A 26958-nucleotide genomic window follows, 5' to 3' on the forward strand; every position below is an offset into this window, starting at 1 on the left:
CTGTGTGGCTCTTGGCCATACAATATGTGCTGCTGGCCACAGTGGAGCCAGCAGCAGGAAGAGCTTCAGGGCATATCCCAGGTGGGCAGTCGTGTCTGCTTGTGCACCCACGGTGGGATGGAGTGGGACTGAGCTGGCTGTGCAGAGGAGAGCCGGGGTAGCACAGAACATTCAGGTTACCACCAGCCTCCCAGCCAACACAGTCCCAGTAAAAACCACGGGATATAGCCCTGGCAAGGAAGCACTTAACTGCACTTTAACTGCTCACGAGGCACGTACTTAGGTTAAAAAGCTAGAAGCTTGGCAGCTCTGCATCATCTGTCCTGTTTCTCTGCCTCATTGTCCTATTTTTTTTTCTCCCTGGCCTAATCTTTTAATACCTTGTCGTGGTTTACATGCACCCACGTTCCCGCTGATAGGAATATACATTCTCATTTAGGAGCAGGGTTTACAAGCACGACTCAAGGCACACTTAATACCCATAACAGATTGAGTTTTCTCCACCTACGTTGTCATGTGGACTGTTCTGCCATGGTACAAAGAAATCAGACTCTGATCTGAGATACATTCTCAGCGAAGCTATTTCCTTAGTACTGCTCCAAATATGGATCGATGGAATGAGTTAACGAGGTGTCAGTCACAGAGCTAGACAGTGCCTCCTCATCAGACTGAATGTACCAATACTCCAGATGACTGTATAGCATAAAATATGCATAATATTTATACATATACACATATCTTGCTAAAATTAAACTTACTACTCTCCCAGGTGAAGAAAGGCTTAGTTTCTGGTGGGTTTTGGGGGGGGACAGTGATGGGGGAGGGAAGAATCAGTAAGAGACTAAAATATAGTTGATGGTGTAGAAACCGTATTAGTCAATTAAAAAAGCAGATAAAGAGATTAGTAAAATAACTAGATGGACTGTATCTCTTTCTTTCACCATGAAGTTTTGGAGACATTGTGATGGCTGAAGACCAAAACCAGAGCTGTCTTTTGACACTGTGTAGAGATTGAGTGCCGTCCTTCAGAGCTGCCAGGTGACTCCAGAGACAGAGTCCTGAAACAGGCGCCGGAGGGGTAACAGGCTGACCATTCCTTTTCACATTAATGATGTACTAGAATTAATAGGGGAGGAGCAGAACTGCAAAAGTGCAGAGCAAGGAAATGGTCTGAAAGCAGTAAGCCCCTGGCAAGTCACCACCGTTCTGGACCAGCAGCACCTCACTGGCCCTGCAGACAAGGCGCAGACGTCCAGCACCTGCGCAGAGCTGCCGTGGCATCCTTGGTGTGCACTGCCTGCCCTGCGTGCTACTGCCACGGCTTGCCTTGGTGCCGGGGACCATGCCGATGAATTAATTTCTGAAGCTGGTGTTAAAGGGTCTACCAGCAGTCGTACCCCTGCACAGTGATGAAATGATGAGGGAGGTCACGGCACTCATCCTCTCCTGCCTCCATGTGCTGGTGATGATCTGCGCATGATGGGGAGCTCCGAGAGAGCCGCAGAGGCAGTGGCCGGTTTCCCCAAGAGCCACACGTAGCACCATGTCAGGACAACGAGGCAGTGGGGTTCATCCCTCACACGGCAGACGAGTCACTGGAGTCTGTGTCTCTTGGATCATGACCATCGGTTTGATGACTGAGCTGTGACAGGGGAGGCAATATGGGACGATGCTGGCCAGGACCTGTAAACATGCATTTTTTGTTCCTGTCACCTTTGATAGTCTCCACGTGCATCTACTAATCCTATTTTGGCAGAGTTTAACTACGGTACAGAATTTGTGAGCCTAAAAACAGGGAATGAGCCGCAGGCTATAGGATGCTTCTTGATCCCAGCTAACTAGTTTTACAGGGGATTCTTGCATCTTCTCAGCTACTTAAGCAAACTGGTATGTGTACCTGAGGATGGGATCAGGGTGTAGCCTCTGAATAGGAAAGCTTTGTATGGTATACAAACCTCTAACTCTTCTGAAAGGCAAGCTCAATTCAGCATGGTGTGAGCGCATGGCTTAAATCACATCATCTGAATTCAAACCTGTGTTGAGGCACTTTATTCAATCAAGGCTTAAATGCTTCAGTCTTCACATTTTCATCAGCTAGAAGAAACAGCTGAGGGGGTGGCACTGTCTGTCCCATAATTGCAAATGCAAATCTTCCTCGTGACAATCATTAAACTGTAGGTGCGGGTTTCCTGAAGGCATGTCATGCCAGGCAAAACAAGGCCAGGCTTTTCAAGCATTCATCCCCTTATGTCAGTGGTGAAACAGACTTCCCCAGTGGAAACATGTGATTGAGCAAGCCTAATTATACCTTCTGGCCTCCAAGAACAAGCTTTCATGTTAATGCAACAGGAGATACATTCTCTGCCCTAATTCACAGCCGAGAGCACTCCCTGACTGCAGTAACCGGGACGATCTTCCAGAGTGGCAATACACATATTTTCACTCGTTCCTCGCTATCTCAAATACACGCTTGTATCACAAGCAGATTAGCCCCTTGTATAGCTCTCAGACATGGCTGTTGTAGCCATTATGCGTTTGTGCTTTGAAAAGCCTTCCTTTCCATACAAAACGTTGCATAAGGTTCAAAATTCTTCTGGAATAGGCACAGGTGGCCCCTCCCTTCTAGGGTCATTTTTTTCCTCATATGCCAACGCCAAGTTGTTTCTTTCAGATGAGGATTTGGAAACACTTCTGGGGAAATGAGGGGAAGCATTTGCTTTTTGGGCCTCTGCCCTGGTTGCTTTTACTCTTGGATAACTTCACAATCTAATGGATGTAGAAGCCAGAGATGCCCTCCTGGGGCTAGGCAAAGGCCTGGGCTGCCAAATCGTCTGTTTGACAGCTGAATTGAAAACAAACAGACCTTAAAATAGTATTTCTGCCATTGCATTGGCTTCAGACTTTCAGCCCTGTGCTGAATTGGACCAAGCAAAAGGAGCAGAATAAGCAGTGCTAAAATGACTGTTGTGCCTCCTCTGCCCACAGCTTTTTTTTTTTTTTATATTTCCTCTCTTCTTCCTTTATGCCTGTTTCTTCTTTTTTTTTTTTTGGTCTGCCCTTTCTCTCATCACCTATGTGCTCTGCAGCTTTCCCTTGAGATGTTAACTTCCTTCTTGTGACCACTTGAAGTGCCAGACAAGGCTTGAGAGGTCGGGAAATGAAAAGAGAAGAATGACGGAAAGGAAAAAACCTCTAAGGAAAAAAGCCACGTGACTTCTTCATTTACTTCAGTGCAAACAGAACCCTCAAAGCACAAGTAAAACTAGTATGGAGATGGCGCATCTTCAGTATCTCCCTGCGACATCCCATCATTGCACTTCCACCCAGCAGGTCTCCACGCTCAGTCTAATCATAACCTGCTTCATGCCCTTCTCCTGTCATACCACCAGCAATAAAGCTCTTCCCTCACTACACGCTCATTCCAAAATCTCCCACTGGCTCCAGGGGGCTGCCTTCACCTCCTCTTACAATGTGCTCCTTCTACCTCAGACAGACAATTTATTTTTGTCTGATTATTTACATGAAGTCTTTATTTGGTACAGGTCTTCCAGGACACAGACATACACATGAAACAGGGAATCTCAGAAGTTTCTTTGCTTTCCTAATTTAGGTAGAAAAGAAAACCTTCTCTTTCATCTTAACCCTTTAGATTCACTGAGCATTGAGGAAGCGTTACCTTTTTGGAGGCTTTGTGCTGTCCCTCCAGTTACGACGTCAACCCTGGAGCTTGTCCAAGCGCACGCGGTGACCTGCTTTGGCTTTGCCTTTTGCTCTTCCTCCCACACGGCTCATCTGCAGACCATGGGACATCACTAACCTGCTTGGCGAAGAAGTCATGAGCTGGATTGGCCAGAGTTCCCCTCGCCACGAGCATGGTGGCTGCCACTGAATGGGTGCAATTCTTCACATGCACAACCACCTATATTCTGCAAAAAATTAGCATGCTGGCATTATTCAAGATAAAAGTCATTATTTTTAAGCATGTGTCTTAAATATTTTAATTACCACAGCAGCTCCCATTGAAACCTCCAGCAAAGCACACCCCTTGGCTTGACTGGGAACAGGACCCAGCCTGAAACTTGCTTGAATCTTGACTTACACTTTTGTTCTGAAACACTGAGGAAAACTGCCTGTGAAGCACATTTTTTTTCTCCCATTAGGAAATGACATAGTTACTTATGTCAGACATTATCTAAAAGTGTCAGAGCGCCTTGGCCTGGGTGACAAGATCATATCACCTCTAGTATGATAGTGCTTCTGGGCTGGAAACTGATCTGGTCGTCAGAGTACCACGGATTCTGGACAAGCTGGGAGAAGAATGGGCAGAAAATCCTGAATACTTTTGGGAAGGAGTATGATCAGCTTAAATATGGGATTTTTATTTTTATGTAATAACAAGAAATTGGGCTTTGGAAAGTAAGACCTCCCTTCTAGTCCTGCATTCCCACTTACTTCAGCACATTAATGATCTCACTTCAGTTTAGTGCAAAAAAAAAAAAATCAGTATATTCTCCTTTGCATCTGTTCTGCTCTTGGGAATTCTGGATTCTAGCACTGTTTCTGCAGCAGTAGTACTAATAAAGTCTGCTTATTTAGCTTTAATCTAGTTCATGGGTATGTCTGGGACTTTCCATTCCTGTACAACCAGTGGAGCCTTCAGCATCCCACTTGCTTTGTTTTGCAAGTCTTGCAAGCAAGACAGTTGTCTGAGAAAGAAGGCGGCCATCTCCTGTGACTCCCTGGAGACTAGAGCAGCTTTAAACAACTGCAACAGCAAGCGTACACCCTTGTGCCTGCAGTTCTTCCTTCAAGGGAGCCGAAAACGCATGTGAGGGTGCCACAAGGCTCACATTCTGCCCCAGCAAGGACAACATGGGGATGGTAGTTGTGGGCGCTGTAAGCATAAAACAAGAGTCTTAACAAATGCCTCCTGGCCTACTTGGCTTACGAAAGAAGAAAAGCAATTTGAACTGTAATACTGGTTGGCTTATTGTTTTAAATCAGTGCCATCTAGTACTCAAATTTTTCTGTGTCTTTTTAATGAATGGGGTATACAAAGAAGTATTTAAACAGCCTAAAGGTTTTTTGCCATTTCATTCAAAACTCAGAGATCAAATGCACCAGAATAAAGATTTCATCCCAAACTTAAAATCTATCTTTTTTTTTTTTTCAGTTTTCATAGTCTCATTTTTAAAGAGCGATGGTAGGGTTTTATTCTTATTTATATACTTTTAAAATGCCCCTGGGCACTCCCTGTTAGCTCTCTAAAAGCAGACTGATAAGGCGGTGCTTCGCCTTTGTTGACAGGAGATAACCCCGGACACGCTGGGGTAGGTCAGGGTGGCAGAGCTGAGCACCCAGCCCTTCCTCACAACGGCCGTATGGAGGCTGTGTCTCAGGGCAAGGAGACACAGCCTCAGGGAGCACAAGCCTGTGACACAACCAAGCTCTCCCCATTTTCTGTCGGATATAGAGAACGATTGAAATCCGGACACCAGAGCTGGAGGGATCAGTGTTGCACTCCTGGTTAGATCCTTGGAGACAAATTACAGTGACGTTTATGACTTGTGAAAAATGTAGGCCCTAGTCCCTCAAAGCATGGAACATTATCAGCTGTTATTACCATAAATGAGGTAAAAGATGCTTGGTACTTTGTACTTGGTACTTTTTTCCCAAGCCTATACAAATATGAACAAACTGTACTAGAAAGCAAAAGGTGCAAGATTGAATGATACCGTGAGTTACGTATATATACTTGTGCATATTTAGGTATTAACACAATGCATTAATTGCCATTTTAACACAGAGGGACATAAATAATTTTGATCAATGACTTTGTGCTCTAAAAAATTACAAACTTTTTGGTTACATAAACAAGACTTCATCTAGGTGTGGTGATTTTTTTCTTTGTGATAGTTATGATTTTATCAGATTGGTTTCCATGAAAAGTACTTAGCAGCTGACAAAGTGCATTGTAATACAGATAATTTGCTAATGTGGTCACATTTGCTGGGTCTTTATCACAAGAGAAGAAGCATCCTTCATTGCTTTGCAGCCGTGGATTCCTAACACTCATCCACAAAAGTAAGATCTGTAGGCCCACATCATATTTATTTTTTTTCTAGTTCGTTCTTTGCATGCAGTGCTATTTAAAAGAGAATCTCTGCTGTGCCATTAGCTCAATACTGTCACCTTGGACGTTTGCAGAACTTGCAGAATTTTATTTCTAACCTTTGCAGAAGTCCTCTCCAACAAGCAGCTTTCTCTCTGCAAGAAACTATTTTTACCTTCCCCTTTTCCTGCCTGAGCTGAAATCTTTGTAACCTTGCTGTAACGGGGAACTGGGAATCACTCAGTAAAAGAGCTGTGATTAATAGAATATGCAGTACAAAATGCGTATTGGCTTTAAGCTGGAGGTGTTTGATAAACCCATTGCTCTTATGGTGAAGTAGTTTTTAATTTAAGTTACATTCAGAGACTATTCTGTTCCTAATATGTTGGACTCATGAGAAATTAAGTTATTTGCAATCTCTCTGAATTATAATACCTATGAACTTTTAAACTATTTGATAATAATATGATGATATTTTTCCATCAGCTTCACTTGCTGAGGCAGAAAACAGCTCTCGGCTCAAGTGACACCATGACAGAGTCGTACACCATGTTGTCCCTCCTTACAGACCCAGCAAAGCCAAACGACACCGAATCCAAGGGCTGAGAAGATGGCATGTTATTTCTGAAGGCATTCTTTGTCAGGTGAGTACTTCCCACCACCACTTTGGGATTCAGCAGGAATGGTATCATCCTCTGGTTTCTGTGCTCCAGGATGAAGAGGAGCAAATTGACTGCGTATGTCCTAAACCTGGCCATCACCGATGTGACCTCCGTGCCAACACTAATGACCTGCAGTCACCCGCAGTCTCAGGGGAGCTTCTCAGCTCTCTCGACTTGATGCTGGGCATCATTTTCTCTGCTGGGTACAATGCTAGTCCCTTCCTTTTGACAGCTGCCAGTGCAGCACGGTGCCCGAGGGTCCTGTCCCCCACACGGCACCGGCGCAGTCAGCCTGAGCCCCTCTCACCCCACGCGTGTGCTCTTCTTCGGAGCCTTCAGAGCCCTGCCCGCTCAGTGGCATGGGGGATTTCACCAGATGAAGGACTCACAAGTTCTGCTCGCCGAGGGCTCTGGGAGCGGCAATGCAATAACTATCTTCACTTCTGTCATTAACTACCTCATTTTTACCCCTCTCGTGGTTCTCTCTGGTTTGATCTTGTTCGTCACTGTCCAAAAGAGGCCTCCGCAGCAGGGCCCCCAAATGAGGCCTGATGTCCCCATCGTTGTCATCATCATGGCATTCCTCGTCTTCGCTGTGCCCGTCAGACTCACAAGCACTGTGAAACGCAGACTTCCTACATCGCTGCCAATCAGGCTCGTTTACATTTCTGCTTCATTCAACATCACCACCAGCAGGTCTCATTCTGTGTCGAGGGATGGAGGAAAATGAGGCTTGGGGAAGCCATTCAGAGAGCACTTCGGAGAGCCTTAAAGGATGGGACAGGGAGGGCAAGGTGACAGAGCCAGGACGGGTTGGAAACCCAGGAGTTCAGTCACAAGATCCTCTCAAGGAGATGCACTCTGCAGGTGGACAAGCTTTTCAGACTTGTGAAGACTATAAAGACAGCAAATCACTACATGAGATTACCGAGGAAGACTTTGACATCTTCAGCACAAGCGGATTTGAAGGGGAGGCGAAACAATTGGCGGGTGGTGTTGTCAGACCCGCAGTGTGACAAAACCAAAATATTTTTCCATTGGCAAAGAAAAGCAGTTTTTGAAAAGTTAAGGTGAACTCTCCATATTATTTGTTTTTCAAAAAATTGCCCCATTTTGGTGGTGAAAACTCCATTTGTAGGTGAATTTGGAATTTCTTGAAAAAACCCCACTAAATCCTCAAAACTTTAATGAGACAGAGCATTTCACATCTCAAAAAATGCAACACAAGCGGCTACAGGACGGAAAGCTGCCACTCAGGTATTGCAGGGGTGAGGAGTGAAGGAAGCAAAAAACATTCAAACCACCCTACCATTCAAACCACCCTTCCCCTGGCTAGAAAATTAAAATCACACAGGGTCCCTGCCAGAGTGATTCGAGGGAAATTTCCTCCCAGCCCCCCAGTTGAACAAGTGAGTCACTGCGCAAGATTACTGAGGAAGGAAGACTAAAGGGGACAGGGAAACCAGCTCCAGCACAGAGGGATGAGGACAGGCAGGCTGCCCAGCACCGGGGCACTGGCACGGGTCTGGGCTGGCTCTGGTGCCCATGGAGAGCTGGGTGCAGAGTGGGGCAACCGTGGCTGTATTCAGCTGGCCTGGGACACCTGCCTGGGGATGAGAGACCTGCGAACAGAGAGCAGAACACCAGCCCGGAGCATCATCCCTGTGCTAGAAAAAGTGTTGGAGGCGGGGGAAATCCATATTTATAAAGAAAGCTGCATTTATTTTTATACTTCGGAGCTGGAGGAGGAGAGTAGCAGGAAAGAAACGCTGACCCTTGCTGCAGGTTGCCAGCTCCTCACGTCGGCTGCTCCAGCCCTCTTGCCCGTCTCTGGTGGGCTGCGTGGGCTTCGTGCTGATGTGGCAGATTAGAGGGTGAATGTGCAAAACCCTGAGAGAAGTGGTAACCTTCAGAGAGGAGGAAGTGATGTGCAGGTGAAGGTGCCAAAATCTCCTGCCTTGGGCTGGAGCCCAGTTTCACCCTGCAGATCAGCAGTAGCAAACCCTTTTGTACCACCTCCAGCTCTCAGTCCTCTCCAAATCCAACTTCTTCTCCCAGCTCCTCTCCCCTGCTGAGGAGAAGCAGAGCCCGTCTCTCTCCTACACTTGCTGACCCTGGGACCTGCTGGGGACCAACAACTGGGAAGAAAGTGTGGGACCAGGGTCCTCTTGTACTCTTGCCTTGCCAGCAGCGAGGCTGCTAATCCTGGCACGTGTGCCAGGAGTTCATGACCACTGCTCTAGCACAAACGCTAATAAAAATAGCTGACAGGCAAGCACATCCTCCTTGGGAACCGCCGGCGGCAAGGGGACGGAGCAGCGCTTTGTGCAGCAGCAGCCCTGCCTCCTGCTCCACTGACACCACCCACTGTGGGCCAGCAGCCACCAGCAGACACGTTTGTTCCTCCAGGTGCCTCCTCCAGCAGTACCACCACTGGAAACACACAGGTAAAGGAGACTGAGCTCCATAGGGAGCGGGTGTGGAATCGGAGGTGCCAGCCAGACCGTGCAAGTATTCGGGAGTCTAAAGACGGCAACAGGTGCCGTGGGATTAGGAAGAGATCCGGTCGCATTTCTGTCCCCCATCGCCGTGCCTTTCTCTTGGGCTAAGTCATGTGCAAGATATTCACCAATGCAAGCTGTGGAGCAAGAGCATCCCCCTCCCCAGGGATGCCTCTGCTGCAGACAGCCCCCGGGCAGCCCTCGCTGAGCGGCCGGCCCCAGCCCAGCCCTGGAGGCTGCCCAGCTGCTGGAGGCTGCAGGACCGCAGGGGAGGCCCAGGAGCCCGGCACGTCTCCTGTGGCATCGGTTCCCATGACCCAGCGGCCCTATGGAACAATTACATCAAGCTGCTTCAGTCCCACATCCCAGGGGAGGGGGCAAGCCCCGAGCACTGCGGGCAGCTGTGGGAGCCTGTGGGTTTGCAAATCCTCGTGTTTATGTAGGAATGGCAAAGTCCACTGTACGCATTTCATGCGCGGGACAGATGAGTTCCAGTGGGTGAGTGAACGACTGCCTGTTTCGGTTACGCTGGCTGCACTTGTAAGCAAACAGCTTGTTAGACAATGAGAAATTAGAAATTATAGGCAGCATGACCTTTGGTAACCAAAAGCTGGAGGCAAAGCAGAAACTTCTAGCAGCATCTTTTAGAGCAAGCTCAGAACATGCCACAGCTCTGTCCGATCACTAGTGCCAAGTTTTATGGGAGAAATAAAACAGTTTGTATTACTTCAAAATACAGACTGAGGGTTGCCAATTACTCTTCCACTGCTTAGAAACCCAGGTGAACTCCAGCGGTGTCAGTGGGCTGGACCGGGTCCAGACTTAGAACTACTTCAGGATTTCCTCATTTTGTGTGTGCCTGGGTGGTGCTGAATAACCCATTTTCATGTTTTAAATAGCACTTTTTTTTTTTTTCTTTTTTTTTAACTGGATGTGTTTCTGCCAGGACACCATGCATTTCTCTTTCTGTCGTAACCATTACCTCTTGCTGATTTCCATCTCACAGGTATTTTAAAAGCAAGCCTAATTTACAGAACTGGCATTAGGTTCTTTGCCAACAGACTTGCTGTTGCCATTTTCTTTTAAAGCTTGGCTGCAGAAGGTCTTGTACAGGTCTGTGGGTTTACACACTTGCTCCAGAAACAGGAGAACCAGTATCAATCACTCCTGTGTCTGGCGGGGGCCCTTGGCTGTCCTACGTGAGGAGAAGGGGATGCAGGAGCCCCATCTCCATCTTGCCTTTGGTAAAATATCTGTCTCTTCATCTCTATATGCTCACCTGGCTGGGGAGAAGCTGCAAGAGGATTTGACTACTTGCCTGTTTGTTAGGATGCCAAAGGGAAAGGCACATCTGAATCCCCCCACGCTGAGGATCCGGGTCTCATTCCCCTGCCCAAGCTGCAGGACAGGGGTCTGAACGTCAGGCGGGAGCGTTTCTGCATGCACTTAAAAGTGAGCAACCCTAGCCCAGGAATCCCTCAGAGCTGGGACTGCCCCGTGCTCTTTCCCTGAAGATGAGCCCGAAGGTGCTCACACAATACTTGAAGTACTGGTTTTGTTAAAACCAATTAAAACCACAAACTTGAACAAGGTAGTTTCTGCAGCAGGGAAAGCATGGATGAGCTGGGTGAGACACTGGGCATAAACTCCCCACACATCCTGGCAGCGTGACTCTTCTCCACTTTTCATGGCCTCCTGCCTTGCAACAAACTCACACCTCCTCAGGGGCCTCCAGAAGAAAACCTTCCCTTCCATCCCCTCTGCCAGCCTATGTTCTCCCTCATTGCTGAACCTCCCCTTTCTGCCTGCCCCAGCCTGTGCCCTGCAGCCACCCTTGACCACCTTCTGCCCCACGAGCTCCACGTGTCTCGGAGGGCACAGGTAGGGCTTGGAGGCCCCTCGCCTCCCTCCCTGCTGCTCAGCCACAGCCTGTGTAACAAAATACACAGTGCTTACATATACTCACCTGGGTATCTCTCCACCAGTGCTCCTAGGGATGTGTGGGCGAGCCCAGGCAGCAGCTCTGCGAGCCAGCCGTCTCAGTTGTCAGCCGTCCCCACCACGAGACACACCACACCTCCAGCACAGCTCTAATCCATTGCTTTTGGGCTCCTCCAGCAAACCAAGAGATAGAGATTTGTGCTCTCCCCAGCATCGCTGGTCTGTATCTCCTTAACACACCTGCCTTACAGAGACCAGGGCCGACTGGGCCAACACAACACTCCCCTTCTGAGGGTCCCTTGTGTCAGACTGGGTATAATCACCCCCTTTCCTTAAGTGTAAGGGTTGTTGGAAGAAATACGGCCACAGCATTTCATGCACTGCTCCCTCAGTTAGTCTTCTGGGCAGGTGTTCTCCCATGGTAGAGACTACAGCAACCACTGGAGAAGGAATGTTGTGTAAAGACATGGGGAAAAAGGGAGATAAAACCAGAAAACAAGTCATATCTGCTGCTGCATATGGAGACCACCACAAAAATGTGTTAACAAAGCAGTTGTACAGCACGGTTTCCCATGTCAAAGGCATATGGAAATTTCCTCAGTCGCTTTATCAGCACACAAAGTTCTGACCCAGCTGCGGTGCTGCAATACAGCCAAAGCCATTCTGGCTTGTTAGGCTACCTCACATCAAGGGGGTGAGCGATGCCAGCACTTTACACCAGGCTGTTTCACTTGATTTGTCCAGCAAAACATTTGCAACTTTGCCACTCCAAGATGTACCAAGGTTTTCAGCTATGATGTATTTTGAATGAATGCATAATATTAAGAGGAATCATTGATTCACACCATTAGAAAACAAAGGAGTATATAAAATTTTCTTCTATGTAAAAAGAATACCTTGCCTTTTAAGAGAGGTAAATCCTGCTCTCCTCCAATGCCAGAGTATATCTGGCATATCACCACTGAAGCCACAAGCACTAAGAATGACATCTGAAGGAATATTTAGAGATAATTTTGCCTTTTCCATGTATAGATCCATAGACATTTTTGCATAATTGAACACTGTTTTTTGCTGGGTTTGGTTGGGTTTTTTTTTCAAAATTAATGATAAAAATAAAATTTCTCAACAACAGTCTGGTATGACAGTATTTCTTTAATCTGAGACAATGCTGAGCTCCTCCATTGCAAGACTTCCACCCTGGCTGTTCAGCAACAGGAGGTGCCCTGAGAGGCTTCCCACCAGAGTAGAGATGTTATCTTAAAACCCACATATTTAATCTTGAACATGTAAAAAAAAAAAAAAAGTCAGTGTATCAAAAATCAAATTGTTCTTGGAAATAGATATATTCTGATCTGCAATGCTTCATTTGCAGGGCTATACTTTTAATGCACACCTTCACAACTTGAATTCTAACATCTTGTTTCATTGAGGGTTGGAATTCTCCTTTCAAGCCTTACAGCTGAAGTACAAGTTTCTCATAGTGCTGAGAAGCAGGTGTGCTGTAACTGCTGCTAGGGACTTTGCTGTGGTTTTATCACTGTCTTAGGGAGCCAGGTTTGACTTTCTAAGCTGCCAGCCCTCAGCAACTTTGACATGCACCTCTTCAGAGCCAGAGTTATGAGGCAGGTTGCACCACCCTGAATTGGCTTCACAAGAATCAAAAGCACCCCCCACTCCTTGCAGAAGACATGCAGGAACAGGCATAACCTGAACTACTTTTGATCCTTCCAACTTCAATTAATAACAATTCCCTAGTCTGGAGCAAAAGCAACAGCTGAGGTCAGAATGGCCAGATTGGCATGTTCAGAGAGATTCTGTCTTGATCTACAGCCACTCAGAAAGACTTGTAAATCTGTTCCCACAGCTAAAAGTTGCTGCTCTGATTTGTTAGACTAGCCCCCAGCTAACTCATTTCATGGGAACTGACTGCTAGTACATCTGATTGATCTCTTTAAAAGGCTCTGAGCAGCGAGTGACCCTAGGTTATTACAGGCAGGCAACTTGTTTCTGTAAATTCTCCCCTAGGAGGGAGATCAGAATATACTCAACCCTCTCTCGTTTCTTCTTCGTGTATTTACTCTGCATGTAAACTTACCTGATTTATAGTAGGAATATCTAGTAGATCTACAGCAATTGTTATTTATAAGTTCTCCCAGCTCTAATGCAGGCAAGCCAAGTCTCTCAATTCACTACACTATGTTGCTACATGAGGTAGATCTGTCCCTTGGAAAGGGGGAAGGCATGGTCAGACCCATGGGATATTTCTCAAAAAGGGGTGAAAGGATCTCTGCTTTCTTCCGCAGGGAAGTGTTTTCTCTAGAGGATGAACCAAGAGAGAGACTAGTACTGCAGGGAATTAATTCATTATTTGTCTGCATGCCACTTGAAAAAAATGGGAGGAAGGGAGCAAAATTTAAACACAGAACAATTTCTTGGCTCCTTCAAAGTGCACGCTCCTTTAAAAAACTGCTGTGCTTCTCAAAGGTAACAGCATCTGTATCTTCATGATCCCCAGATTGTAAAGATTAGATGCAAGTCAGGCTGCACCTCCCCACGTTTAAGCCGCTAGCTGAATATGGACCCCAGGGAACAAGGGTATTATGTTTCCCAGGTCATAAGCCAAAAAGAGGGGTTTTATGGGAAAATGCATGCTACTGCGTGTAACACGCAGTGAAAATTTTCCCAACCTACACAACACACAGAGCCTGTGCTCTCCTTGACGCAATGGGGGTGTCTATAATGATGCTAAAAGACAAAAAAACATTACAGAATAAACAGGAAGATAGTTACTGGTATTTGAAGCAACACTGTGACAGAGAACCCCGTCACTGGAAGGGGTTACCAAAAAAAAAACCCAAAAACAAAACCCCAACCAAAAAAAAACCCCATCATCAAGAAGTCAGTTACTTAGCTGGCTTATGAAATAAGAGCTGTTAACCACAAGCTGCACAGAACTCGAGAACCACATCTGAAGATACACTGCCTTTTTCTCCTAAAGAGCAGCAAAGCAGCAAACCGTTAGCAGCAGAGAGCACATGATCTTCAGGCACAACGCAATACTGTGCTGCTGCTTTAAGGTCCCCTGCGGCAACTCCCATTTTACAGCCCATTTAAGGCAGATTCTACGCATTAGATGCTCATGGGCCCCATCCAACTAGGTCTGACTGATGAAATCTAGGGACCATTATTTGGAAACCATGGATCAGCAGGTTGTTTTTAAGAAGAGAAGGAAATTAATAAGAAAAATTTCTGAAGACCACAGTCCCTGGACTGACAAATACTCTAGCTATATCAGAGAAAATGATCAACAAAGCATGTCTCACGATATTTTTGGATAAAGGACTGCTCACATGCTGTGCGCTAGAAGCAAACAGAAATGCTTGCCAACTCACCTGACCTGCGTGTATTCTACAAATTGGAAGCTGATAAATTCTGCTTATCTGTGTCTATCCTCAGCTCCACTGCCACTGAAAATACCACTGCATGACACTGATAGCACTGCAAAATTATTTACTATTCCCCAGAATCCTTCATGAGCCCAATAGTGGTTTCTCCATCAACTCTGCCCATTTTCATTTGGTAAACAGTGATGTTTCCTCTGCTCTACAACTGAAGCTGAAAATAGCCTCTTTCATTTCATAGTTTCCCAAACTTCATCAGAAATGTGTGTTATGCAGCAGCACAAGCACTGGGAACAAACAGGGCGTTATGAATAGCTGTGAGGAACCAACAGAGGATCAAAGTAAATTAGGCATTGAAAGAGCCATCTCTCCCTCTTCAGGAGGGGACTATGCTTTCAAGAGATTACAAAACACCACAAATTGGAAACCAACACATCCTCTTTAAAAAAACACATTTCCAAGAAAGCAATTAAAAACACTATTCATTGCTTTTTTTTTTTCCCCTCATAATTTATTGAATGAAATGAAACAAAACAAAACATAGACGAATACAAAAAGTAAGATCTGCGTTCCTCACGTCTCATCTGTAAGGCAGTCCTTTAGAATGAACAGCAAGGAGCTCCTCCGAGTACAAAGGCCAAGAGAGACCACAGTGCCACAATACTAGAGACTCTAAAGGGCAAGCATAATAAAATGCAGTTAGGCTACTTATATTTAGGACTTAATTTTGTTCTTATTAAGCACTGAGATTCTTTTCCAAACTGTGTCAGGCCAGAAATTCACCCTTCATGAGCATCACTGTCACCACCTCACAAGAGGGGTGCACTTTGAATCTGGAATTCTCTCCTACTACCAAGCCTTTTACTCTGCTGTAGAAAAAGCACATCCATCCCACACCTGAGAGACTCTGCCTCTCTCTCCTCAAGCTTATTAAAGCTAGCATTAAAGCTCATTAAGATAACCCTCTGTCTGTTATAATAGCACATACATAGTTTTGTGCTATCGATGGGGTAACATTTCCCAGTTAATCAGGATCAACATTAAAGTCCAGTTGCCCAGGGCTGAAAGCTCACAAGTAAGCCACCCAGCAGTTGGCAAGTGAACCTGCTTCTGAACCCCTTGCTCTCCTGAAGGGCTGGCAGAAGAACATTGCAAAAGAGCAACAGACTCTTCTGTGACAGGGCCAGGAACGCTGAAAGGAATGCTTCCCCCCCCCACTCTCCATTCCTGTGATTTCCCCAACTCACTGCAGCAGGCAGTTCACACGTGGAGAGTGTCTCCAGTGGCGATAGACAGAAATCCGCAGATGAGGGTGATGCTTATAATCTCGCAGAACAAGCCTGACACTGTAATGAAAGCAGATATCACAAGCCATGGCTTGCAGGTTGCTTATAGCATCCCACAGCTCAGGACAGGAATCTCTTTATCTAAGAGTTGTCACAGCAGAGGGAGAGTGGGATGAAGACTTAGATCAAAGAGGATCAAGGGACAGGAAATTGAGACTTTCTGGTGACTTACTGCTTAAATTTATTGGACAGCAGAATGAACTGGTTCTTTGAAAGCCATCTGACATCAAAGCGACAAAGAGCTTTAAACTCTTGGTAAATCTGCCTTTCATTCAGCCCTGGCCAGCCTTGGACATGGACAACCAAGAGAGGGGGATGTTGGCAGGGAGCATCTTCCCCAGAAAAATTCTGGAAAATGTACAATACCGAGACATATCCGAGTTCGGAAATACTACAGAAGCACTATTAATATAATCAGAAAATATGCAAAACATAACATGTAAATAAGACAGGTTGTACAACACAGCTGTTGGTGTAAAATTATTTTTCTTTTGACCCAAGATTCTTCTAAACATGAGTCATAAAACCAAACTGTCATGACTACCATGGAGAAACCACCAAAGAAAGAGCAAGCTCTCTTACAGAGCAGAGAAAATTAGGGCAACATAAACTGACTAATGCCATCTTACAGAATAACACTATTGAAACATTTCACAAAGCAGAAATTCAACTAATTTGCCATTTTAAAAGGTCAGTTGTGCCATTTGTATGAGCTTCTCCTAAGGTGGGCTCAGGCACCGGTGGATTTTTCTCCTCTCATGAAGCCATCTACTAGGCTACTGACCTACACACCCCACAAACTGGTCACAGACCTGCAATTCATACGCACAATGCTTGAAACACCACCTCGGATGAAATTCACTTTGTTCAGATACTCGGCTAACACGGTGAGATACTGAGAGAAAGAAGGACCAGCCTCCACTGCATCACTACATCAGAAAACAAAATGGAACAAAGTTTTGTTTCTCCAGCACTGCACTGATGCACAGTGTCTCAGGAGCAAGAGGTCCTGAAGCAGCTCTTTAACTAGTGACAAAATAGGTATTTCAGCTCTTGGTATCTTCTACAGAAGTCAAAAAGCTACAAGCAAAGGGAAGGGATTTCAACAGTTGCCTCTTAGGAACTTAACTGAAGGCACTGAATCACACAGATTTCAAAAATGGAAACTAATGGAAAATGATTTGACCCTTACCCAAGTGAAGTGAACTTGAGAGAGCTTGTTCAAGGATAAAGGAGTCATAATGCCATTTCCCAACCTCTGAGCCATTGCATGGCCCCTGATTTCTTTTTTTTAAATGTCAGCTTTGACATAAAGCTACTACTTTCAGATTTATAAAATAAAAATCTAATTAGAACAGTGACCTTTCCAGTAACACTTTCTCTTATCCAAAAGGAAGGCCAGCCTGCAAAACAAAAAGTCACCCAGAGCAAAGTGACGACTGTTTTCTGTAAGACCCATCTATGTAATGTAATTTTCAGTAAACATTTAAACATCACTCACTCTGTAAATCTGCACAGTAGCAAATGAGCTGACTTCAGAAGAACTAGAAGGAGGAATAATGAGGTGGCATTAGAACAAAGCTAAAGAAATGTAACTAAACAAATGGAAAGCAAAAACTCACTAAAGTGCAGCTAAGTTACTAAGAGCAACAGACTGTATATAAACAAATATTTCTTAACATCAAATAGAGCTACAGAGCAGGAGAAGAATTGCCAAGTCCCAACACAAACTCTGAAGAAGTGTTTAAGAAGCATTTTACCTGAACCACAGAGAAATGCGTCATAGCCTGCCTCGTGAGGAGATTTCTTCTCAGCTGTAAGTGTCCGACACAGTCAAAAAGGAGTAAACACATTCAGCATGCTGTGGAAACTGCTCCACTGCAGAACCCTAACATTCATAAGACCCACTGTTGTGGAGTTTTTTCCCCCCACCCTCAGCTCTATTTCCTTCCTCACCCTGAAACCTTTACAGCCCACAGAAAGTCTATTCTTCTACCGTGCATTTTAAAATGATACCGACAAAAAGGCAGCAGTTAAACAGATCGTTGAAAAGCTTAGCGAGATGCACATTAAAAACTTTTAACTTTCATGAAGATCTAAGCCAAGTTGTGTTGTATACGTTATTGATGGTATGGGAACCATTTCAAAACACAGGAGGCCCTGCACTGCAGGACACCATGCTGCCAGAAGCCAGTAAATATCTGCCTTGTAGCCAGTATCACACCATGTACTGAACACACCCTCCTGCACACACAGCACCACTAACCATGCACATAAGTCACTGACCTCCTGCTACTTTCTGGGACGTCACTGCCACTAGCTCCCACTATTTTCCATTCTAGGACCACTGTTTCCCACCTCTCCTTGCCCCTTCCAAGAGCTACTGACTCTTCAGAGCCCCAAGTCAGGCTCGGTTCAACCCAGCTTAGCTTAAATGTCATTTGTGCTAGCAGCCTGATGGAAACCTGCCCTGCATTACCCTCGGCAGCTACCAGGGACACGCAGAACACATGACGTTTTGGGAGCCCAGGCTCTGGGTCTGGACAAAAACGTGTATTGGCAGCTCAGTGGAAATTCAGCAGACCCACTGGCACTGATCCGTGCTTTGCATGTGGACATCACAGAGTAAAACAAAACCCTTTTGAGCTACCTGACTTTGAAGATTTGCTTAAGAACATACCATATTTTGAGCAGTCACTTGCAAGAGCTATCACGGGGCACGTTGGATCTTTGGGATCTTTGCTGCTGAAGACAAGTGGATGTGTAAGATTTTTGTATTTCCTCGTTACCTTAGAGACAAGTTACTCTTCTCTAGTGACCTGGGGCTTCATTTCAGAAAAAGCTACTGAAGACTTTAAAAGGAACTTTGGTAGTATTCTATGAAAACGCTAAGATACTTAGCTGAATAGAATCTACCAGTTTTCTTCCTGAAAACTAATTCCTAAATACTTCCTCAGTCTTGTCCCCCAACCAAACCTTCTAAGCAGCAAGTCTGCTCTAAATGCATACAAAAAATACAAACAGAACTAAAAATCAATGGAAAACTCCAAGGAAAGGGGTTGACTGGATTGTTCTATTTGAATGGGGAACTCTGGAGGGCAGATTAATAAACATATAACCATGGAATGACTGAAATAAAAGACAGAACAAACAAGTATAAAAACTTGTGAGAATCTCCAGCCTGACACTGCTAAACCAAACAAAAAAAACCAGAATCCCAGTACTATTTTTATAAGCACTGATTTTGCATCTCCTTCTTGGGAGCAGGGGGTGAGGGGAAAGAGGTGAAATTTTCCTTTGCTTGGCAACATTGACATGAAAACAATTTATCCACAGAAGAGGTGTAAAAAAAAAAAAAAAGAGAACTCTTCTACCACATCATGGCTAAGCTCATGAGATTTGGTATCTACTCATGTGCTCCATTTGAACATTTTATTTAGTTACTACTTTGGGCTCAATGCAGCTCTTTCTTGGGAGCTGGCATTTGAAGTTAGGGTATATTTTCACTAAGAACTGAAACTCACTCATTTCATAACACGACATAAGCAACATACAACTCTGAAGTTGTATGTAAGGCTGTCAGCAAGCCAAACTTGTGACCAGTGAAGTAATGGTGGTACAATATGAGAAGTGACTTAGAACAAATAATTTATTGCACAATTACTTTATAAGACAGATGAACAAATCTTTTGCTCATAAATTAGAAAGATAAGAGACCAGCTGAAAAACATTTGGGAGGAAGGAAAGTATGAACATAAGAAGTGACTGACTTTGAAATATCTTTCCCAAGAAAACAAAAAGATTGCTGAAGGCTTTATAGCCCACCACTTACCTGCACAAAGCTGCATATACCTCCAAAAGATTAGATACTGGAGGAAACTGACATTTCTATAAAAGAAGAACATGTTAGAAAACCAACCAAGACAGACCTCTTGGTAACTGAGCTAATTTACTGATACTACTGATTCATTACATGAGATCTAAAATCAGAATGTCTCAGGGCAGCACTGAGAACTGGTCACAGTTCTGTAACCACAGGGCACTGAGGAAAGACATCCTCTTTTGGGTGAAAGACAAGCCTTAACTCCAAACAGAAAGACCTTTGCATCTCACCTTCCAGATGGATTTTGTTACAGTCTTGGTGTCTATGAGGACAGGAAACAGGTTGTGAATGTTCCTTTTAAATTCCTCATAGCTTTCTGAAAGCAAAACACATGTGGAGAAAGACATCATAAAACTGAGGAAAAGCCAATGGTATTTCAAATTAATAAGAAAGACAGTTGAAGTCAGAAGAACGATGCACCACTCCAGCAGTTAGAGCTCAGAAGAGGCTACCAGCACTGCTGCTTGCCTAAGCACTGTGGGTGGCCAGGGTGGCAAATGACCACTGTGCTTACTGTCCCACCCCACTGCAAAGGCAGCAGCCTGGGGAAAGCAGCTATGTACGGCATTACCTGGAAGGGGCTTGTAGAACTTGTCGTGAAGATGCATAAGGTCCATAAGCATGTTGTGTCCCACCAGGGGCTATGGGAAAAATATAAACATAACAGCCCATTGGAGCATATTTTTGAAGAGAGCTCAGAGATAACCCAATTTTAGGCATGCTCAACAGCTGTAATCCTTTCCTCTGGTGGACAGCATCCACACGTGCTCACCCAGAAGTCATTCAGGCTGCAAAGCTCACAGGAAGACTACTTTCAGAAAATCAGACTTGTGGACTCTCTGAGGAGGGTATTTTTTCAGCAGCATTCTAGTTTGAGTGGACCTAAGGAGCTAGGTGGATTCTCAGTTCAGCTGAACACTGGTAAAATCTTCCAGCGATCAGATTTATAGGCTCAATCACAAGGGGAGGGACAGCCTTTGCCTGCACATCACCCATAGTCTTCTGAAGCTGAAATTCATTCAATAATCTGCATACAGAACATAGGAATTTCCACACATAATCAGAACAATGGTCCATATGGTCCAATAAACTGGTCTGTCATATGCTGAGAAGCATAACTTGCCCAAAAGGCAAGAGTCTGCTCAGCTTTCTTAGATGGTGACTTATGCTGTGTAACACAAGGATTTTCAACATCGCAGACTCCTGCATTTTCTCAAGTGACGTAAGAAACACGTTGCAGAATGGGTTCTGGCTCCCTCTCCCTGGGCTGCACTTGGTTTGTAGGGGTAATAGAAAAGTAACACAGGGAAATCTAGTGTTTGGATCCATAATTCTGAGCATGCTTTGGGACCTGGTCAGTAAGAAGATGTAATGTTTAACACTCATTTTTTCTAACCATGACTGCAATCTAAGAATTCATCTCATTTTTACTGACAACCAAACAGGATGATCCCACTGAAGTCAAGTCATTTAATACAAATTACTACTTTATCTTTTATTATTCCTCTACATCCAGTGTAGCAAATCCAGAAGATATTAAAAATGAGAGGAGGGAAGAGGCGTTTTACCTTCTTGGCTTTAACAAGTGTCTGGAAGAGGTTGGTGAAGCCCCGGGCAGACAGGAGAATGAGCTCCTTCTGACAGCAGTCATCAGGGGAGTTCTCCAGAAGCTCCCGATGCTGTGGACTCACTTTTTTCACCATTACCTGAAAAGAACAGTCATTGGGTATCTCAGCCTCCCATGCTAGTTGTATGCACATTGCTTACTGGTGTTCAGTAATGCTGAGGACATGTTCAGCTTCTAGGCTATGAAGGATGGAGAAATAGTGCATCAGGACTGTCTCACTTCTCTTCCATATAGAGATCAGTGCTCCAGTAACGAGAGACCTGCTCTAAGGGTGTCTTATTAACGCTTCTTTTGTTAAGAGGATGGTTCCTACCACAGGTTTTTTTGGAGCACAGATGGACACAATTCAATTTAACTTGACACCAATATGCTAAGTTCATGTCACCAAAAACCAGAAACAAACAGCAGTCACACAAACTGAGTCCCCAAAGGCTATGCCTCAGGTAAAAAGGCTGGGTAAATACATTTAATTCAGAAAATATTGCACCAAATGTAAAATAGCAGTAGCAAATAGCAAAACAGCAAGCCATGTAACAGAGTAAAATTCTTCAAAGCAACTACATGGCAAAAGTCAGCAAAGGACAACCACAAAAAAAAAAAGGCTAAAAACTGTACATTCTTGTGGAAGTATTGAAGAAGAGATCTAAAAGCCTGGAGACGCAGAGAGCGCCCCTCAGGAAGTGCCCCAAGGACAAGCACTTCCAGGTATTTTGTGGCTACAGGACAAACAGAAACCAAAGTTTCTCAGTTTTCTGGATCCCTTTTCTCAGGATCCCACAATCAACACTTCCCAGAACACTCCTTTGTCATTGTCTTCTCCTCCTCCTGGACCCTATCATTAAAAGTACAAGCAACATTTCAGAGTCCCTGCAAGAATGCCAGTCAAATCTGTCTAGATACAAACTCTCTTTTCAAAAGGTCCACATTTCCATCTCACCTTGTCTCCAAGAGGCTGTGTCCAAACATTTGGGAGAGCCTGTCTCAGAACCAGCTGAACTTCAAACATCTGAGAGCCTGAGAAAAAAAAAAAAAAAAGAAAAAACTTCAGAGGTGCAGACAAGCCTATTTAGGAAAACATATTTTTCTAGACAGAAGGATTGACCAGATGTTTATCCCCCAGTGTACAGAAAATACTCCTGAATGTATGATCTTGGTACATTACCATACACAATGACAGAAAAAAAAAAAAAGGCAAACCAAAAAAAAAGTCACAGTGAGAACTTCAGGCAAATGAGCTTTTGTGAGGACACAGAGAAAAGGAAAAGACTAACTGAAAAGAAGAGGGAGGAAGGCTACTATGAAAAAGACTTGTCTGTGGTTTTGGAAGGTTTCAGAGCAACACACCCAGAAGCCAAGTATAGGAGAGTTACTAATGCATTTTCCCCCACAGCTGATAAGGAACTAACCTAGTCCTCTTCTGAACAGCATTCAAAAAAGACACCTTAATCAGTCTTATTGCTTACTTAAATAAATGTCTGTCTTGTCACCGGTACTCAACCATTGCCAGACCCTGTTAAAGTATCGGTATCATATCTACTACAGCTAACATAGCAAAGACAAAACACAGCACACTCCCCACGCCCTGTATTTCACACTCTGCAAAAAAGCATCAACAGACAAAGCCTTAAATACTTTCTGTCCTTCCTAACTTTCTCCGTATTTTACTCCCTGACCTAGAGGATTAAGATTTGGTTTCTGTGAGCAAACCTAGAAACTATTCTCTGCTACAATTCCCTGTCCCTCAACTCCTCCAAAAAAGCACAGAAATTCCTCAGCTCTTCTACAGTGCTCCCAAAAGCTAACACAGGTGTTAAGTGGCCTGTTCATCCCCACTGGCATATATATGTGTCTCCATGGGGCTCCTTGTTGCTCCACATGAGAAGAAACAAACTCTGAAAGGAGACCCACCTTTCCTTTCTCCAAGGGGAAGAAAATAAAAACCAGATCACCCAGGATTTAAAACAAGTCAAAAGTTGTCCTGATCCAGAGTAACTACAAATTCTCCAGCTGCTGCTCTGAAGCAGCACAAAATGGAAGTCAGTTACCACAAAGCATGCTCCAAGCACCTAGACATCCACTACAGAAAGACCCACCACCCCAGTGGAGCAGCAAAGCAGAGTCCAGAGATGAACGCCTGACAGGAACTGAGGCATAGACAGGGGCAAAGAGTTGTAAAGGCAGGATGGGCACAGATGGTTTCACTCTCAACAGAGCAGTTTAACAGAACAGGCAGCAAAGGACAGTAGCAGCCCCAGAGGTTCAGGAGAAGTGATGAAGTCACTCAGAGTGCACAAGGTCCCTAAGGGAGACACCCTGTTTCATACCACTCAGATCCTGCAGAATCATAGTCTCCTCTTCCTCTGCTGCACCTATCCAACACGTCACTTCATCAATAGCCTTCTTCAGCACATCCCTGTCCAGGGCACTAAAGCAGGATCAGGGGGAACGAGGCAGAGTGTGAGAAAAAGCTGTTTACAAATGGAGCCTCGTGCCTTCCTGTGGGAATGCAATAGCATCACTGCCCAACATTCACCCAACTCTCCAGATTGTATCCTGTGATCTCAGTCTTCCTTCAGACAGACCACAGCATGCTGGAACAGCTGGCAGTGAGGCATTCAGACCAATACACTTTAATATTTTGAAAAAATGTGATCTGAGTGAAGGTGAGCTGTCAATACAGTCAGTGCTGAGGATCCACGTCTCTGACTAGCGCTCACCTGCTGACTTTCCAGCTACCCTCCAAGAGATGCTGGCTAAGGATCTTCTCCTGTACCTCATTCATGTATGGAATTCCATCTTTGAGGAACTGAGGGGGGAGGGGAAAATGCCAGGTTAGTTACTCTCCTCTAGACTTTCTTGCAGCAAATTAGGGAATAGCAGGTTAGCCAGGTTCAAAACTGGCATATACTTAGAAGATGCTGGTGTTCCTCATTCTCAGAATATCCGCTTCAAAAATACAAATTGTAGGCAACGCAAGATGCGTTCTTACATATGGGAAGACGTGTTTATGTATGGAGGAAAGAAAAAGATTTTTGTCGACTGTAATCAGGTTTTTTTGCTCTGCTTTTACCTTTCCTTTAATGACATACTTCAAGTGTCGAGATATCACAATTCCTGTCCAAAATTGCTAAACAGTGCTCTTATGCGATGACATAGTCTGAATTTTATGGGAAATGTGGCAATATATAAGCTGCAGGTAAACTTCCCCACCTTCATGGCTAATAAAGACTCCCACTGGGTTCTGTTTAGTAATGCCTCAGCTCACCAGAGACAGGTTTTCTTTTTTTGAGGTGGGGAAATCTGTCTTAGACTGACAAAGATGTGGTTATCACCTCTATGGCCGTTCAGAAAAACCAGCACTTGCTCCCCCTGTTGATAATGAACCACATGATGCATTCATGCTTTAGTAAGATGCTATTTACCCTGGAAACATAGCATTTAGGGATACTAATCCTAATTTGTCCTGTAATTGCACAGAATTCCTCTGTTCTAGATTTCTGGCAGAGATAACATACCTTATTATAGTCAAAGCCATAATGAGACAGGAACTGAATGCTAGATGCAGAAAGGGTGAATTCGACATCTGTAACTCCCAGCATTGAGGGAAAGAGAAAAAAGTTGTACGAATGCACCATATACCTACAATGAAAAGAAAAATCTCTCTAGAAGATAATTACAAGAAATAACTCCTCCCAAGAGAATTCTGCATAAAATCTCAACTGCACTGTCTTCATTATAACAGAAAACTGCTTTTTTACTTACTTGTTTGAATTTTCATTTGAGAATATTGCCAGCCCTGCAAGACAGAGAGAAACCTCCATTGAAATGGCAATGTTTAGCTGGGTGTCTACAGATACTGTGAAAATTAGGTAAGGGATGTGGGGATCCCCTGATGCAGTATGTGTTTTCCACTTACTAAAGCCACAGTGCAAATCTTAACAGCAACTGCTGGACTACTCCCGAGCTCCCTGAGAGCTAAACAGGGACAAGCTTCTAGTGCCAAGTGGGAAAAGGACTCAAGCCTGATTAAATAGCAAATGGATTGAGCAACAGGTGAGAAGAGGCAAGTCGGTGATGAAAATCTCCAACTATGCATACACAAGTCTGTGGGTCCAACTACACTCCAAAAGCATTTGGAAGGAGCTAGGAACCACAGAGGACTGAAACATGTTTTTTACTACTTAGGTTCCTTTTTTTTCTATTAATCCCTAAAATGCCTAAGGCTTTGAACAATATTTTAAACAGTTTTGGAGCTGGTTTCTTGACCTCTGACTGGTTCTTAACTGTCAATAGCACTTCACCACCACTACAGGCCTGTACTTGGGTTGATTTTTTAATTATTTTTGGAATATCAGAAATACTAGCCTTTTCCTCTCTGATAGTCACCTTACTCATACACTGTATCAAATGACACAGCCATGAATAGGAGCTGCTGTCACCTATTTCTTGCTTGCACCCTCTGTTTTAAAAGCCCTGTATTTGTAGCTGCAATCTTTAAATATGAACAATTTCAGACCAGCAAAAAGTATACAGCCCACCTGATTTTAAGTTATTTAAAATACTAAAAAGTTGTTAGTATTAAACTTCAGAGGGGGAAAAAACCAAAAACCAACAACAAAAAAACAAACTACCGCAGCAAACAAATGGCTCTGTAATGAGTGAACCAAGAGCAGAGCTACCCGCAGGGCTCACCAGTTGGCAAAAGGCCAGTTACCACTGGGACCTTGGGAAATTTTTTTCTGTGTCAGAACAGCACTTACCAAGCTGAGTAACAGTGAAGCGCTGAACGCTCTGCCTGGCCTTCAGGTACCGCTCCGCAGGGGAATCAAACAGGCTATGAACAAAACCAGAATTGGGGGAAAGGGAATGGAAACAAGAAGGTTTGCAAGGCACAGCTGTTCTCACAGAGCTAGAGCAGCAAGCCTCCCCCACATTTCAAGTCCAACAGCTTTACCTGGGCTGGTTATTTTGTGGGAAAGTTGAATGTAAGCCAGTAAACTCCATATCAATGGCTGTTGAGGTGGAAAGAACACCAAAAAAAATTAAATATGAAGCACGTGTTCCACCAGCCTCAGGTCAAGGGTTTCCGAAACACCTCTGTCCACCGTAACCTCTGTGTCAAACCCAGTGGCAGCAAGCTCAAGAGAAAAGGCAACCGACTGCTGTGGAGTCTGCTGCTCCCTCGTCCCTGTGGCAGGCTGAGGTAAGCCAAACACCCCCCCGGGAGGACCCCGACTCACCCTCTGCAGGACGTGTGCGCCCCCCCGGCCCATAACTAACATCCAGAGCCCCCAACCCGCCCAGCCGCGGCCAGCCCCGCAGCCAGGGCTCCCTTTCCAACCCTCGGCCGCCCGTGTCCTGCCTCAGCCTTCGCTCTTCTGGTGCGCGCCAGCGCCATCACCTGCTAAAACACACCTCAACGCCCGCGGCCGCCTCGCCCCCTCAGCGGGCAAGGGCCTCGCCGCCCCGCCTCAGCCACCGCAGG

At 44.8% G+C, this 26958-nt stretch overlaps 1 protein-coding gene across 1 annotated transcript; it reads right to left on the reverse strand.

Annotated features, from left to right (window-relative positions):
* Positions 1 to 15216: 15216 nt before the first annotated feature.
* PNLDC1 (poly(A)-specific ribonuclease (PARN)-like domain containing 1) lies at positions 15217 to 26781 on the reverse strand. Its single transcript, XM_010584526.1, has 18 exons — positions 26428 to 26781; positions 26234 to 26307; positions 25236 to 25269; positions 24989 to 25112; positions 24191 to 24279; positions 23798 to 23898; positions 22411 to 22487; positions 21415 to 21552; positions 20418 to 20487; positions 20077 to 20162; positions 19796 to 19851; positions 18644 to 18705; positions 17724 to 17777; positions 17465 to 17507; positions 16793 to 16892; positions 16136 to 16311; positions 15865 to 15963; positions 15217 to 15289 (listed from the first exon to the last, which is right to left on the reverse strand). Exons 1-18 carry the CDS (start codon positions 26475 to 26477, stop codon positions 15217 to 15219), a joined length of 1506 nt encoding a protein of 501 aa, XP_010582828.1. The 5' UTR covers positions 26478 to 26781.
* Between the last annotated feature and the right edge of the window lie 177 nt (positions 26782 to 26958).

This window comes from Haliaeetus leucocephalus, unplaced genomic scaffold (genome assembly GCF_000737465.1).
Source record: "Haliaeetus leucocephalus isolate CR32 unplaced genomic scaffold, Haliaeetus_leucocephalus-4.0 Scaffold992, whole genome shotgun sequence".
NCBI lineage: Eukaryota > Metazoa > Chordata > Aves > Accipitriformes > Accipitridae > Haliaeetus > Haliaeetus leucocephalus.